Source organism: Berghia stephanieae, chromosome 12 (genome assembly GCF_034508935.2).
Source record: "Berghia stephanieae isolate SIO BIC M18660-M18661 chromosome 12, UCSD_Bste_1.3, whole genome shotgun sequence".
Lineage (NCBI taxonomy): Eukaryota > Metazoa > Mollusca > Gastropoda > Nudibranchia > Aeolidiidae > Berghia > Berghia stephanieae.
In genome coordinates, this window is record NC_088371.1 from 39885794 (window position 1) to 39902363 (window position 16570).

General features: G+C 35.0%; 2 protein-coding genes across 4 annotated transcripts; both read left to right on the forward strand.

Moving 5' to 3' along the window:
- The first annotated feature begins 233 nt into the window (after positions 1-233).
- On the forward strand, positions 234-7474 carry LOC144957511 (uncharacterized). Its single transcript, XM_078888841.1, has 5 exons — positions 234-4034; positions 4682-4810; positions 5316-5396; positions 5981-6064; positions 6920-7474. The coding sequence occupies exons 1-5, from the start codon at positions 1920-1922 to the stop codon at positions 6977-6979; spliced, it is 2469 nt and encodes an 822-aa protein (XP_078744967.1). The 5' UTR covers positions 234-1919; the 3' UTR covers positions 6980-7474.
- Positions 7475-8599: 1125 nt separating this feature from the next.
- On the forward strand, positions 8600-14909 carry LOC144958047 (uncharacterized). 3 transcript variants are annotated; one of them, XM_078889632.1, is made up of 2 exons: positions 8600-9036; positions 12534-14227. In XM_078889632.1, the coding sequence occupies exon 2, from the start codon at positions 12548-12550 to the stop codon at positions 13682-13684; it is 1137 nt and encodes a 378-aa protein (XP_078745758.1). In that variant the 5' UTR covers positions 8600-9036; positions 12534-12547; the 3' UTR covers positions 13685-14227. The 3 variants fall into 3 exon arrangements, with proteins under 3 accessions (XP_078745758.1, XP_078745760.1, XP_078745761.1); XM_078889634.1 differs by having other exon boundaries at positions 8601-8775; positions 12534-14909; XM_078889635.1 differs by lacking the exon at positions 8600-9036 and adding an exon at positions 10128-10366 and having other exon boundaries at positions 12534-14909.
- Positions 14910-16570: the final 1661 nt, after the last annotated feature.

Genomic DNA, 16570 nt, shown 5'->3' on the forward strand with positions numbered 1-16570 from the left:
TGACTCTTCCTGTATTAGGATTTTTGGTAAACAGCATTTGATGTAAGCTAAGAAGCAGTCCTGCGAGCTTGCAGGAATTGAGAATTGATGCGTTTTTTGTATCGCTAGCGTAAATCCATGTCAAGATGTAACATGCGAACGATACGGCAAAATACGGTGACATACGGCAATGTGCGCTCTTTGACAGTCTATTCTATTTTTAGACACCCGCTCTTCCGCTTGCTTGCAGAAGCTGGATGTGAAAATGGCGTCGAGGGGAGACGGTAAGTGGTTTCAATTTCATGTCGTATATTTCCTTTAAGTAACAAGGGTCACATTTCGTGGAATATGTAACATGTGTCACATGATTTAATGGATTCTAAATCTTTGTTTTGTGTGGAATTCGTGAATGGATGCTGAATAGGTCTAAAGATAATGATGGATTCTAAACGAAACTGTTGTTAGTCTTATGAACGTGCACAATGATCTTGTCTTTGATAGGGGCTTGCGTTATGCTACTTTGTGACAAATGTAGAGTTCATGTCTGCAGTAACAGTGGTCACGCGAATTTTAGAATATTAAAAAGCATCTCAGAATTAAATCTTCATTTCATTAGATCTACAGAAATATTGCTTTAAAGAGACTTGTTGAGGTACTGTGCTAACGGAATCTAGATCTAGATCTAGATATTGTCTGTTATGGAAATGATGTTGAAATCTGTGACGAGTGTTACAGGATATGAAGTTTTGAAATGTCACATGTAACATGCATCCTAATGGGCCTTAATATTACTTTTTACACGATGGTCATTCAAATTCTGCATATTGTGGTTACTGAAACAACTTGTGGTGACTAAGTGTGATGGTTAGGTGGAGGCTGCCTTACATGGAGTTGATCATTTTCATCAGTACCGATAATTTTGAACCAAAATAATGTGACCCCTGTTACTGTGACATGGAGGGACATGAAAATATAAGTTACTTTGATTCAAGTTTGATGTCACATGTAGCATGCATCAGAGAGTATAGAGATTTATCTCTAATTCAACGCTGCATATACAGTTATTTTGTGAAAAAGAATAATAAAGGTAGAGGGAAATATTTGCTTATTAATTTAGAGTAGTCGAGAAGTGCATTATCTTACTTATATTAATTTTTGGAATGTTCATTACTTAAGATGTGACACATGTTACATTAGACATGAAATAAATCTAAAATCCTATGTCACAGGGTAACGCGTATCACATGATTTTAAACAATTAGTCGACAGTCATATCATAGTCCATTTAATGCTGTAAGTTTACTTTTGTTTAATCTTTTAATAATGGCCACACACAATGAGAATTATATCAGCCGACTTTTTAATCTTATTTTTATTCATTTTTCCAATGTTTATAACATATTGTCATGCCTGTTACATGGACATGATAGATTCATGTCATGCATAACATGAGTTACATTCTTTTAAAAGTCGACTAAAATTGTTTAAAGGACTGCCTTTGTACAGTCTATCTTGAGATGTTAAGTCTAGCCTAATGAAAATTACTTCCAATAGCTCATTTTACACAATTGTTCTATAACTATCTAATTTATTGTGAGGTTTGTTACCATGACAAAATATTTATCATGTCACATGTAACAAGTAATACATACGCTCATTTATCAGCTTTTTCAAAGAATATTTTTAATTAAATTGGTAAGTAGGCCTATACACTGAAATCCAATGATTAAAGGTATGTTTTATATAGTACACTCGATTCTTGGTTCACTGATACTTCCTTACTGATTTTTTTTGTTTGTGTTTTCTTTTGCTCCCTAGGTTTGAGAATTAGATTACCAGCCTTGAAATTAATCCAAGATGACAACCCACTTGAAACTGTTAAAAAGAAACCACCCAAAACTGCTGCCCAGAGAGCAAAAGAATATAGAGAAAGATTGAAAATGCGGACGGATTATGAAGATATTAGGCGGGAGAAGAATGAAAAAGCCAAGAAATACAGAGATAATTTGAAAGCAAATGCTTCAGAGGAAGATAAGCGACAATTGAAAGAAAAGACAAGATTAAGAGTTCAGCAGTTCCGCGAAAGAAGAAAAGAAAATGGCGTGACACCCACATCCACACCAAACATCATCATGACTAGACATCAAAAGGATTCCAAAAGAAAGCAGGACAGAGAACGAAAGAAGAAAGAAAGGGAGAACTGGACGCCCCAAAAATGGAGACGGCACAGAGAGGCATGCAGGGCTAGATACCACATTAAGAAAAACTTGAAAGTCAACTCTGAAACTGAAAAGAAAAATGCTGAGTGTGAAAGTAAAAGCAAACGTACCTTCCAGCGAAAATTAAAAAAACTCACTGAATGCCTTCCTTCAAATCCGTCGACACGTAAAGAAATGATCCTTAAATTGCTTAAAAAGCACAAAATCGATTTAACTGAAATAGCTAGGTTACGTAAAATTGATCTGACAGAAACCTCAGTCGTACTAAAGACAGATCGCCTGACCAAAAGGAAGATTGGACAGCAGCTCTTGAAAAAAGCAATGCATCAGGAGGTGCACAAAGCATTTGGTATTACCAGAGCATATTTGCATCGACTAGAAAGACTTCCGAACCAACTATGCTTACGACAGAGGAGCACGAGAAGTATCAAGCGCCACCATGAGGCACAATCATACTATGTATCTGAAGAATATGCAAACCAACTGTCAGAAAAGAAGAAGATAAAAAAGGGAAAGCCAACGTTTGTATTAAAGGAGACCATCAACAATCTCTACGCAGTATACAGGTCAAAAGTAGAAGATCCTTTAAGCTTGGCCATGTTTAAGAGGTTAAGACCTCGAAATGTCCGACTGTCTAGGGATGAGAACTTGAACCAGTGTCTTTGTGACATTTGTCAAAACATAAAACTGAAATTAGAGACCATAAATAAGAACCTCCCAGCAGGATGCAAGATTAGGTCAACCCTCGATGTTTTAATCACACAACTCTGTGAACCAGAAATCGATGGGGGATTCCACCAACTCAAATGCCTTAAGGGAAATTGTCAGGATTGCGGCATGAAGAAGTTAGCAGACCACTTCCATAATTGTGACCTCAATATGGAAGCAGAAGCTATATGGCAAAAATGGGAAACAGTTGAAGGAAGGAAGGTTTTATCAACAAAAAAAGGAACCATTTATGATGTCACACAGGAACTCTATATTGAGATGCGAACATTTCCTTTGCACTATTTCAGGGCCCAATGGCAGGCAAAGGAATTTTCCTTTGTCAAAAAACACCCACCACGCAACTCATGCATATCTGTAATGGATTTTGCAGAGAACTACAGATGTATTTATCAGGATGAGGCACAATCTGCTCATTGGAGCTATGCTCAGGCGACGATACATCCTATAGTCAATTATTATTCCTGTCATGACTGTGCTAAGGTAGTGACTGATGTTATTGCTTTCATTACTCCTGATCTAAAGCATGATACAGCAGCTGTTGCTAGGTTCATGAGCGACAACATTGAGATCTTATCTTCGAAGGGCTACACTTTTGATAGATTCATCCAATGGACAGACGGGTGTGGAGCGCAATACAAAAATAAAATTGCTTTCAAGGACCTGTCAGAGCTAAAAAGTGTCAAGGTGGAAAGAAATTTTTTCGGATCAAGACACGGAAAAAATGCATGCGATGGAGAGAGTGCGGTCATCAAAAGTGCAGCAACTCGTTCAGTTAAATCTCGTCAGGCTGTCATCCAATCTGCACAGCACTTATTTGCTTTCTGCAAGACTTACTTGCGGAAGAATGATTATAGAGATGGAGTATGTTGCCACTACAGGCGAGATTTCGTCTTAGTTCAAACCATCGACCGAGAGGAAGGCCCAAACTTATATCCTGTTAAAGGTACCCGCTCACTTCATAGCATCAAATCCAATGGGAGCCACAACCTCTTGATCAGGTCCTTGTCCTGCTTCTGTCATGGGTGTGAGAATGGAGAGGATTGCTACAACACTGCCTATGTGGAGTCATGGAATAAAGTCAAACTTCGCTCAAAGTCAAAGGACATGGTAAGTGCCAGTTGACCACAGTATTAATAGTATTATTTAAATACGGTATGTGTTATATCTAAACTTGAACTATTTAGAGCTTTTAAAGCCCAGGGCTATATAATTGAGATTCATGAGATTTAATTTGAATTTCTACACTGTACATTATCATTAATTATTAATGCCAAAACATAAATCTTGAACTATTTTATTAGCGAACAATTAACAATATAATTTGCCATTTATGGAAAACTTAGAAATTTATTTCAATTGAGTGATTTGTCTTTGAGGTTTTCTCTCTAAATTTTTTAACTTTTTAAGAATTTCAGAGTATTTTAATTTTAATGAGGAAAGGAGTTACGGTACTAGTTAAATCAGTAGCAGTAGCAGCTTCTTAAATGATGTGTAATTTGTGATGCATGGTAGCTCATAGTCATAGGGTTAGGCATGTCTTCTTAAAGTCTCTTTTAACAGAATTTTCTGTCCTCTTATCCCTGAGACGGACAATAAGGCAGGAGGTCCCATGTGCATGTAAATTATTGTAAAAGAACCCTCACTCAAATGACAGTTTGGTTAAGAATGAATTTGTGAAACCCGAAAAATAAATTGATTTCGTGCAAACTTTGATGAATGCTTTGGTCTATCTGAAAATGTTAATATCTTGACAGGTCCACTGCGAGCAAAACCAACATGAGAACCCTGAAAGTGAAAGTGAAACTGAAACCAGTGATGTTCAAGGCATTAATGGCGATACAAGCTTAAATATTACTTCCTTGGTGGATATCAGCTTAACACAGGTAATTTAAATTAGTGATCCATATTCATGATTTCTTCTTTTCCTTGAATATTGCTTATATTATACATGTATGTTGCTTTACTGAAACTGAAATCAAACTTTTATTATTAAATCATTTTTGTCCACCTAACCCCTGGTACTTCGCCATAGAATTTTCCTTACTGTTCAACTTCCTCAAACTTTAATGGGATACCAAAAATTTGTGTTAGTGAACAGGAAATTGAAAAAAAAGAATTTTATTTTTACAAAATTTTATATTTTATAAGGGAGTGTCATATTTTTAGTCTTTTTTTTTATAATTCTTCAGGGCTCTTTCTTTGGTGCCCAGTGTTTGATTCATTGTTTTTTTAAAATTCAGGTTGATTGTTATACTATACCCTTCATTAATACGGCAGTGAGAGTGAAATTGACCATTTTATTTTTCACTGAGTTAATTTTTGTTCTATTATTTTATTTAACACTATTTATTTAATAATAATAGTATTGTTCTTTTGATTGTCTTTCAGAGTGAAATACAAGTGCTGGAATCTATGCTTGAACTTCATTCCCCTAAAGTAACTACTTTACCAACAATGGAACAGAATGAGGTAGGAATGTACTATTTATTCAGTCTTTTATCCAACTCTTTACAAATATTACAATGAATCTTGAACTGAGGATAATTTAACCATTCTTGAAAGTGCTGTCTATGATAAGCAACGTGTCTGTATAATAGTATATATATATATATATATATATATATATATATATATATATATATATATATATATATATATATATATTGCCACATGTAAATACTTTCCTCTATATCGACTCCAAACTTTGTTCTTTCTCTTATATTCGACGCAACAGAAATCAGACTCGCTAATGAAAACCAGTTCCAGATGATTTGTTCATCCCTTTCCTTCACAAAATTCCCCGCCCCTCCCTCCCACCACACACACCCCACTAACCAGGTCTAGTCACAGATGGATGTGGTCTAGACTCTAGAGAGACTTGCCAGTTACTTACTTTAAAAATAGCCTCTATCGACTTTGTCTTTTATCGAGATAACTCGTTTGGAACCTTCAATATATCAGGTGTGCACTGTATAGGGCCTAATATATCTAGCAGTTTTAAAATTCAATTTTAATGCTTTCATAGGCTATTAATTTTTTTGCCTGCCTTTCAGAGTGAAGTGCCAGTTCTGGAATCAGCTCCTCAATCCCCCATTGTGACCCTACCAACAGTGTCTGTTTCTGATGAACGAACTGAGGTAAGAATCTAGGCCTACTACTACTAAATTTTCAGTCTTCACCCCAAGTACTTCTACCTGGTAAAGCTTTACGTCCAGTGAGTTTGGAACTCAGAGAGCATGAGGTGAGGTAGCTCAGTCGATAATGAATCTGGAATCTGTACATGTATGCAGTCTGGAAACTTAGTTAATTACACTACCGGGTAGGTGTAACACAGTAGTAGAGCGCTGTATTGCAGATATTTAAAGACGGATTCGAATCCCATCTATGCCAATTTTTTTCCTTTTACAAGAAGGTGAAAATTTGTACTGCTTTGGCTAGGAACGTGCTCGGCAATGAACTAGCATCCTCAGAAAATGACATCAAAATGTCTGTCAGTGACGGCTTCATAATTCGGACATCAGAATAAGCTCCGGCCCTCAGAATTTTAAAATCTTTAAGGGATTACTTTTAAGTTTTCTTTTATCTCTAGGGAGTCTATTCAATTAGGTTTAGGTACCTGAATGTCAAGTTTTAAGAGTTAAGCATGGAGATATTCCTTCCAAAGGAGAGACTTCTTCACCTGAGCAAAATGGTTGATTTATAGAATAACAGGGTATTGCAAGTTGCCCTAAGTTATCTTGCCACGTCGACTCTCTACTGGACTGCTGGGAGATGTATGGTAGTCTTCCACATCCCTTGACATTTATCCCCACATACATAGTTTATCCCCAACGACATGAGATTTTTCCTGTTTCAGTTGTTACTCCAGTCATCTATTACCTGAACCTAATGCTGCTGTTTGGCTCGTAATAAACCCTGGGACCCACATATTCCACTCCCTTTAACCAAATAAGTTGTGGCATTGTAACCAATTTATCCATCTTGCATTTCAGGTATCAAGTGATGGCAGTCAAATCAATCAGCGCAATTTATTTATGGAGTTCCTGGTGTAATGACTGACATGATCGAAGCCTTTCAGGATTGGGTGGCAACTTAATCTTAACATATTTTTTTTGTTGGACAATGCTTGTAATGTGTTTTTAACTTAAATTGTAGGTTTTTAAAAACAAATTGGACTCTAAATTCTACTTATAGAAAGGGGCTTTGTTGCACTTTTTGTCACAGTAACATGCATCACAATTTCGTCATGTCCCGTAACAAGCATCGCTATTTGTAACATTATTGAAACTACTTCTTTTATTCTTATGAACAGCAGAATCATTATAATGACATTATCAACAGATTTATCTCAGTTATTTTTCACATTTCTTTTATTACCAATATATGAGCTCCAAATAGTCTAAAGTTTTATTTTTCACATTTCACTTTTTTGTCACGTAACATGAGTCACATTGATGTACAGTATATCATTAATTACAAAAATCCAAAATGTTTTGAGAGTGTTTTATGGTTGAATTACTGTAATAAAGTAAGTTCTTGTCATCTAACCCTTGGTTTTTTATTGCCTTCTTTCATTAAAAGGAAATATATATGGTTTGTTTCATGTCACAGTAACAAGTGTCACAATTTTTAATTTTTTGAAATAAAACAAAAATAAAATTTTCAACTATCCTAAATGTTTGGTGAAATATACAGTAGCATGTAGTCTTTCAGATAATTCAATTTTTATCACCCTCTGGTGATTTTTGGAAATCATGTATATTGGCACAAAATTGTTGCAGTAAGCTGAGCCTAACCCATATATTATATATATATATATATATATATATATATATATATATATATATATATATATATATATATATATATAATTTTAATATTTACCATAATTTACCACTTTCTCATGCTTTAAGCTGTTCTCCCAAATTTTGCCAGTGTTCTGTTCAGTGTCATTCATTCCAGGAGAGCTTAGTTCCATAGGGCAGTTCTTCTCTCGGGTCTTTAACGGGTCCCTCCATGTGGACAGTCTGTATAATAGCAACTGTAAAACCATCGTCGAAGGTCAAGGCCGTGGATTGCAAATATCCCAGGGCGTCGAAGTTCAATAAGGTCATGGCTAGATGGACGACATCAAGAAAAGTAGAAAAGTGCCAGAGGACAACAGATAATAAAACACATGTAAAATTACATTGCTTAGTTTTATTATGTACGTTTGACAGATTTGATTTTATGTTACTATCAAGCGCTTGTTAAGATAAAGAGAAAACCGCGATAGAAATACTACTACTACTACTACTACTACTACTACTACTACTACTACTACTACTACTACTACTACTACTACTACTACTACTACTACTACTACTACTACTACTACTACTACTACTACTACTACTACTACTACTACTACTACTATACTACTACTACTTCTTCTTCTTCTTCTTCTTCTTCTTCTTCTTCATCTTCTCCTCCTCCTCCTCCTACTTCATCTTGGATCGATCCCAATCATAGCCCTACTATAATGACTCTCTTAGTACGCCATGATCCCAATCCTTTTGTCTGCGAAGCGCGTGTACTAACAATTGAGTTATCGTAGACCTATCTCGATACGATTACGACCAATTTATACTAAAGATAAAAAGTTAAAGAGACTCGATTTGTCCATAACGTCGATAAAATGACGAAGGTAATTTGAGGTAATCTCTTGATATAAGATGTAAGATTTTTTTCTTTCTTTAAAATCAATATCCCTATGCCTATGTTTAGGTATAGTTGTATGTATAAGATGAAGATAAAACTAAACTGGCAAATTAGTGACGACAAACATTGGATGTCTCTCATTCCTGAGGTTAAAAAACAAAACAAAACAAAACAAAAAAAAAGATGTGATTTGATGCGACAGACCTGCAGACTGTTACGAACAATTCGAAGAATTACGAAATTTTGTCCAAAAAAATTTCAGAACTTTATGAGCGTCTCTAAGTCATCAAAACTTATTCTTATTGAAACTGAGAGTTGATGCCAGACTAGTACATAATTCTAAGGATTTTGAAGTGATATTTAACCGTCGAGAGCGTAAATCGTTAATCTAGGGGTTTTATGAGTTGAGGTAAAATACTCACAACATCCGCCAGCCAAATTAAACATACCAACACACAAACACTACACCTTTAACGTTTATATTATAGTCTGATTGAAATAATTTTGTGAAAACTACTCACTAACAGTCTGTCTCAAAATAATAACAGAGATCCGAGTGACGTCAACTTTGTTCTGTCTATAAAGTTATCCTAGCGACTACATATTTTTATCTCCTAAAACTACGAATTAAAAACAATTTTAAGTTGACGAGTCTAAATAAGATAAAACAGGGGGTGGATATAAACCAGACCTACCAAGTACTAGAACAAAAATCGTAGAAATACGAATATTTGGCTCCAGCTACAGAGTTGCACATGTCTCTTTGACTCAATGAATCTTGTTGAGAAGGAACGTCTAGCGTCAAAGAACCTTTATTCAGGTCTTTGGAGCATTTTTGGACAATGCTGAGATCAAATTAGCAAGGACTATGAAAAATGTTTTTTTTTTCTCTTTTTGGGGAAAAATTTTGTCTAAAATCAAAGCCCTATCTTCACTGAGTAAAAATGTTTTTGAATTTTGAAAATCCATTCATAAATAAACAAGTTATGCAGTTTCAAAGGTGTCATTTATTTGGATGACCCGCAAAGAGGAAAAAAACGCGAAAATATGGGACGCTTTTTCGGCATTTTTTTTCGACCTTTCGTTGTATCTTGCGTAATAAATAGATTAAAAGATTGAAACGTGAAGAGCAAATTAGGATGGTGTTTTGTAAAATACGGGAAAAGTACTTGTCATATTCATATGAAATTTTACAACCAAAAAGAAGAAATGGTCATGTATTACCTTGTCAGCGACAAAACCTCCACGCCCGGTAGTTTTAGAAATATTTTACTCCAAAGAATAAAAATCTATTTTTAACGGGCTTCTGGTAATCGCGCGAGTTTTGTCGCTTGACATAATCTAAAATGACCTTTTTTCTAACTGTGTGCCAACTTTCAGTCATATTCATCGATAAACAGCGTCGTGTCCCATATTTTGACGCAAATTCGGGCACTTCGTGAGCGAAAAAGAGGCCCAAGGATTTGTGCGGGTTAGTCATTGCTAAATTATGTATTTCTAAAGCAATTGATAGTGATTTTTTTCTTTCTTTTCCCTTGGAAATGACGATTTATAAAAGAAATTAAGTTGGCAGCTCCGATACAAAGTAAAAAATAAAGTGAATTGGGAAAATATGATTTCATGGTCTCATCACCAATTTAAAAGTATATTTATAAACGAATTTCCCCCTAAAGCTGCTCTGATAACTCTCATGAACTCAGAACAAGGTACAAGAAGCCGATTGTATAGATAGAATGAAGGTGACGTCACTCAGGTCTTTGTTATTCTGATCCCGCGGCTTTAAAAAAAATATTTCAAAATTTTGCAAAGAAAATGAGGAATTTTGCAGAAGAAAATAAGTAAATTTTGCAAAATGTCTCATCTTTCATGTGTGTGTTGTGAGTAAGTTACAGAAATGTATGACACTGTGACACAGTGGTTATTCACGAACAGGGGGACGAAAATGAATGCACTCAGTTTACAGCCTAAGCGGTATCATATAGGGGTGACCGAGGGGTTGACAATAGCCTTCTACAGTCATGACGTCACCACCCTCGTAATGACGCGTGGTAACTTAGTAACTGGCTCTAAACTACCGGAACAAAGGCGGACGTCCTTAGGAAATATTTCTCCGACGACCATAAAATTGTATCCAGAGGAGAAAAACATTATAAATATGATCTTGTTTTGACTTTTATACATTCTGATCACATGACAAATGAAAATTTCTGGCCAGAATGACGAATAAAAAGTACCGATATTCTTTGTTTAGAACCACGCTGCTCACCGTTGCTGGGCGACGTGACATTATCCGACAATTGAATCCAATTTCTTTCTTAAATATAACTATGGAACTATGGTTTGATTTATGTGAGGCTATGTGGTCTAGCGGTATGAGCTGTTGTGTGAAATGAGTACCTGCCCGTTAACAGCGTTGTGACAGTCGGGGGAAAATGTAAAGCGATTTGAGCACATTTAGTGGATATTGTGCTATATAAACGCTCTATGATATGATATGATATGATATGATATGATATGATGTCATATGATGTGATATGACATGATATGATATAATGTGATATGATATGATATGATATGATATGATATAATTTGATATGATATGATAAGATATGATATGATATGATATGATATGATATGATATGATATGATATGATGTGATATGATATGATATGATATGATATGATATGATATGATATGATTTGATATAATATGATATGATATGATATGATATGATATGATGTCATATGATGTGATATGATATAATGTGATATGATATGATATGATATAATTTGATATGATAAGATATGATGTGATATGATATGATATGATATGATATGATATGATATGATATGATATGATATGATATGATGTTATATGATGTGATATGACATGATATAATGTGATATGATATGATATGATGTTATATGATATGATATGATATGATGTGATATGATATGATATGATATGATATGATATGATGTTATATGATGTGATATGACATGATATAATGTGATATGATATGATATGATGTTATATGATATGATATGATATGATGTGATATGATATGATATGATATGATGTGATATGATATGATATGATATGATATGATGTTATGTGATGTGATATGACATGATATAATGTGATATGATATGATATGATGTTATATGATATGATATGATATGATGTGATATGATATGATATGATATGATATGATATGATATGATATGATATGATTTGATATAATATGATATGATATGATATGATATGATGTCATATGATGTGATATGATATAATGTGATATGATATGATATGATATGATATGATATGATATGATATGATGTTATATGATGTGATATGACATGATATGATATAATGTGATATGATATGATATGATGTTATATGATGTGATATGACATGATATGATATAATGTGATATGATATGATATGATGTTATATGATGTGATATGATATGATATGATATGATATGATATGATATGATATGATATGATATGATATGATATGATTTGATATAATATGATATGATATGATATGATATGATATAATAATGAAATAATGAATGAATTTATATAGCGCCTAGATCAACAATGTGCTCAGAGGCGCTTTACAATGCAAATAAAACACAACAATAAATCGATAATTTAAGCATATGATTTGATATGATATGATATGATATGATGTTATATAATGTGATATGCTATGATGAGAAACTATTTAAACGTCACTGTTATCATCGCAGAATTAAAGTAACCAAAGCTTCTAAGACGGACGACGGAGTTGTTAGCGATGGGTAAATACTAATTTTATAAGTCAAGATTCATATAGATGGATTCAAATTTCTCCAAGTTCATTTATTGTTCATATTTTGGTGTCTGTTTAATTTTCCAGATTGAAAGATAAAAATGCAAGCGAACGCTTCAAAGGAGTACAGTGATGCCACGAAAGGATCGTTGGATCCTTTTGGTGAAGAGACATTTGAAATCTTGGAATTCGGTGTCCATTATATGCTAACGGGCTTCTTTGCTGCATTCGGTGTGGTTGCCAACACCATCAATTTTATCATCTTTTATCGTCAAGGCCTTTTATCCAGCAGCCCTAATGTCATTTTTGCAGGAATAGCCATATCTGACTTTTGTGCTTGTTTCCTTGTGTTTTGGTGTATTGTATTCAAGTATTTCGTGAAATTCTCGGTTGGCCAACCCTCTACAGCTAATAGCATCGCAACCATATTACTTTGGCAATTTGACTATTTTGCTACTGTGACTGTATGGCTTACAGTGTATATGACTGTTGGAAGAGTAATCTGTATTTGCTTCCCTTTCATGTCTAAAAGAACTTTCACTCCAACTCAATCATTGGTTGTTATCCTGGCTGTCCATGCTTTAACATTTACTATAGAATTTAGCGATATAACACATAACCGTTTGTCAAGGGAGGTAAACCCAAAAACAAACAAGTCTTATCTAGGACTACACGAAAATAATAATGTCTCAGATAAATACGAGATTGTGACAGACCTTCTCTACGCTGTGTTCCGATTTCTGTCAATATCCATCGTCATATTTTGCAACATTATCATTTTTTGGAAAGTCAATTTATCAAAAAAGTTCAGACAATCGACTGTTTCCGCTTTATCATCATCAGCGTCTGAAACTGATTCTGTTTCTCCCAAAACAAAGGGAGACAAACAAGTCTATGAAAATGAAACACGTGACAATGTGAACTCGGGAGTGGCAGTTGCAACACGGAATGTTCCAAAAATGACGAAAGAGATGACACTTCTCCGCATGGTTGTTGTTGTCTCAATGCTTTTCACATTTTGTTACATCTTGACTGTTCCCTACGCGATCATCATCAATTATGTACTCAAAGATTTGACATGGGAATATTTTTACACGGCATGGTTTGCCTATTACTGTACCCTTCTCTTAGAGACAGCCAACTCTAGTGTAAACATCTTCATTTATTATAAACTAAGTTCTCGGTACAGGGAAGAATTCAAGAAATTTTTTTGTTTTGATTTCAGGAATTCAGAGTAAAGTGATAAAAAACAAAATGGTTGTTTTGAATTATTAAAAAAATGAAATGGCTAAAATATTGCATCACGTTTGTGGGACTATTGGGTCTTGTGATATATAATATGACACTCCCCTTTTGAATCGGAACGTCCTGGGTTCGAGTTCCAATCCAAGTGCTCTTAATTGGGTCATTGAAAAAGGCTCTTTGCTCACATTCTCTCACCGTACTCATCGTTAACTTATAGTCTGACACTTTGGCCACAAAAGAAAACAAATCACTAGTTGTATTCAATAGTTCAACCTATGGGATCACTTGTTTCCGTAAGCTCTACTAACGACAACTCACTTGGCGATTCACAAACCTTAAAAAAATGACGTCATACTATAAGTCCTAGTCGTTTCTACTGTCGGGCCGTAGCCATCGTTAACTTATAGCCTGACACTAGACCTTAGGGAGATAAGATGTCAAGACCCTGGTCCTAGTCAATTGGTTTAGAGAGACAATCTGTTCTCAGTCAATAGTAGATGGCATTTCCGTTTGAATGTTAAACTCTTTGATTTTCCAAACCACTCGCTCATTTACTGAGGGATGCCATCAATGTGAGGCTCCACAAGTTGGGCACCAGGGTTAATTAACCAAAATTTAGATAATATTTTTTCACATAAATTAGTACTTTTAATTTTAATATATTTTTTTTTTGTTGGAAGAAACGGCTACCTACTAATTTGGCAAATCGATTATACATTTTCATTTAATAATATTATTGGCTAGAATGTTATAAATCCAACAAAAAAAGAAATAACTTAAGCAGAATTGAATATTCTGTTTTTGAGTTCTTTGTTACGTATTTTGCCTTCAGGACCAAAACACGCGCGCATCGGATCTAAAGGCATTTAGTTCACACTTTCGTGTCAAGTGATTATTAATTGTTTACTCATTGTGCGACAATCTCCCCGATGACTGCGCTCTCTGTACTTTCCTGTACGGGCAGACAATATTTTCGGAAGTAATGTCCTTCTCCCCTTTGTTAATGGTCAAAGAGAGCAATTTTAAGAAATGTCAGACTATACACGCACAAGGTTTCACAGACTTTTGTGTGTTGGTGCGTTATGTCCGGCTGGTGGATGTTATGAGTATTTTATCTGAGTGCGTAAAAGTGGAAATGAACAGAAACGTAATGTTTTAACACGATTTGAAGAAACGATAGCCATTGTGCATTCAAATAAAAATCCAAAGTTAATCCAATTTTCATGATTTTGACAATGAATTCAGTACTTAACATCTAAACCACCTCGATATAATACCATTTTGGGACGCTGGGTCACGGATTATCAAGTGATGCTATGCATTTAGCTTAACTAGTCATAACGTCCGCCAGTAGAATACAGCGTACCAACACACAAAACTGTGTGTAAGTGTAACCTTGAACGTTTATAATCCGATTGATATAATTTAGTGAGAAGTAATCACCAATGGTTGTCTAAAAACAACAACTAAGTGCTGAATGACGCCAACTTCGTTCCATTTATAGAAGGAACGAAATTGACGTCATTCAGCACTTTGTAATTGTCTGTGGACAGCCATTTTAATGCAAATTCCACACTTAATTAGACTACTACAAACAACCAAGGTCACACATAGTTTTGTGTGTTATCATTAGTTCCGGTTAGTGATGTTGTGAGCATTTTATCTAAACGCATAGCATCAATGTAAATCATTTTTCGATAATCTGTGACTCACAAATTCAATCTAGATTTTAGGTTAGGATGATCCAGACGACAAAATAAAAGTTTTGAATGTTGTTTATTATAGTATTTTATATAGACTGATGTACAACAAGAAACAAACAGGGAAAGTCTATCAGAATGGCAATAAGCAGGGTCATTCTGATTTTGAACAAACATACAGACAACAATTAATTCTCATTACCCTCTCTCTCTCTCTCTCTCTCTCTCTCTCTCTCTCTCTCTCTCTCTCTCTCTCTCTCTCTGTGTGTGTCTATCTGTGCTGTATGTTTACCTTCGGGAATTGGATTCAGTAGTCTGATGTCAAGCCGCCCGGCAACGGCGGCCACCTCGTTCTAAACAGAAAATAATTACTTTTTATTCTTCAAGCTGGCTAGAACTTTTCATATGTCTTGTGACCAGAATGTGTAAAAGTCAAAACATGATCAAATTCATGGGTATTTTTACTCCTCTGGATACGCTTTTATGCTCGCCGGAGAAATATTTCATAAGGGCGTCCGCCATTGTTCCGATAGTTTAGAGCCAGTTGCTAAGTTAGCATGCCTCATTACGATGGAAGTGACATTACGACTGTTGAAGGCTATTGTATTTGCCGACGGCCGACTACACGTGCCAAGAACATTTCCGCTGTCTGGGTCACCATGACATTATCACGGGCCATTATAAGGACAATACTCTTCTACAATGACGCATGGTAACTGAGTAACACTGGCTCTAAACTATCGGAAAAACGGCGGACGCCTGTATGAAATATTTCTCCGGCGAGCATAAAAGCGTATCCAGAGGGGGGGAAAAAAACATAAATTTGATCATGTTTTGACTTTTACACATTCTGATCACAAGGCATATGAAAAGTTCTTGCCAGCATGAAGAATAAAAAGTAATGATTTTCTTTGTTTAGAACCACGATGGCCGCCGTTGCTGGGCGACGTGACATCAGACTACTGAATCCAATTACACACTAAATGTACAAATATTAAAAAGACAATATTACCATCAATATTTCTTGGTGACTGTCACATCAGTATGTCATTCAAAGCGAAAATCCTTGGCGTTGTGCTCCACGACTGTTTCAGAATGGAACATCAAATAAACCTGATGATCAAAACCATGAATTTTGAATTAAAGAGAATCCATTGAATGAAACAATACATTCCTCTC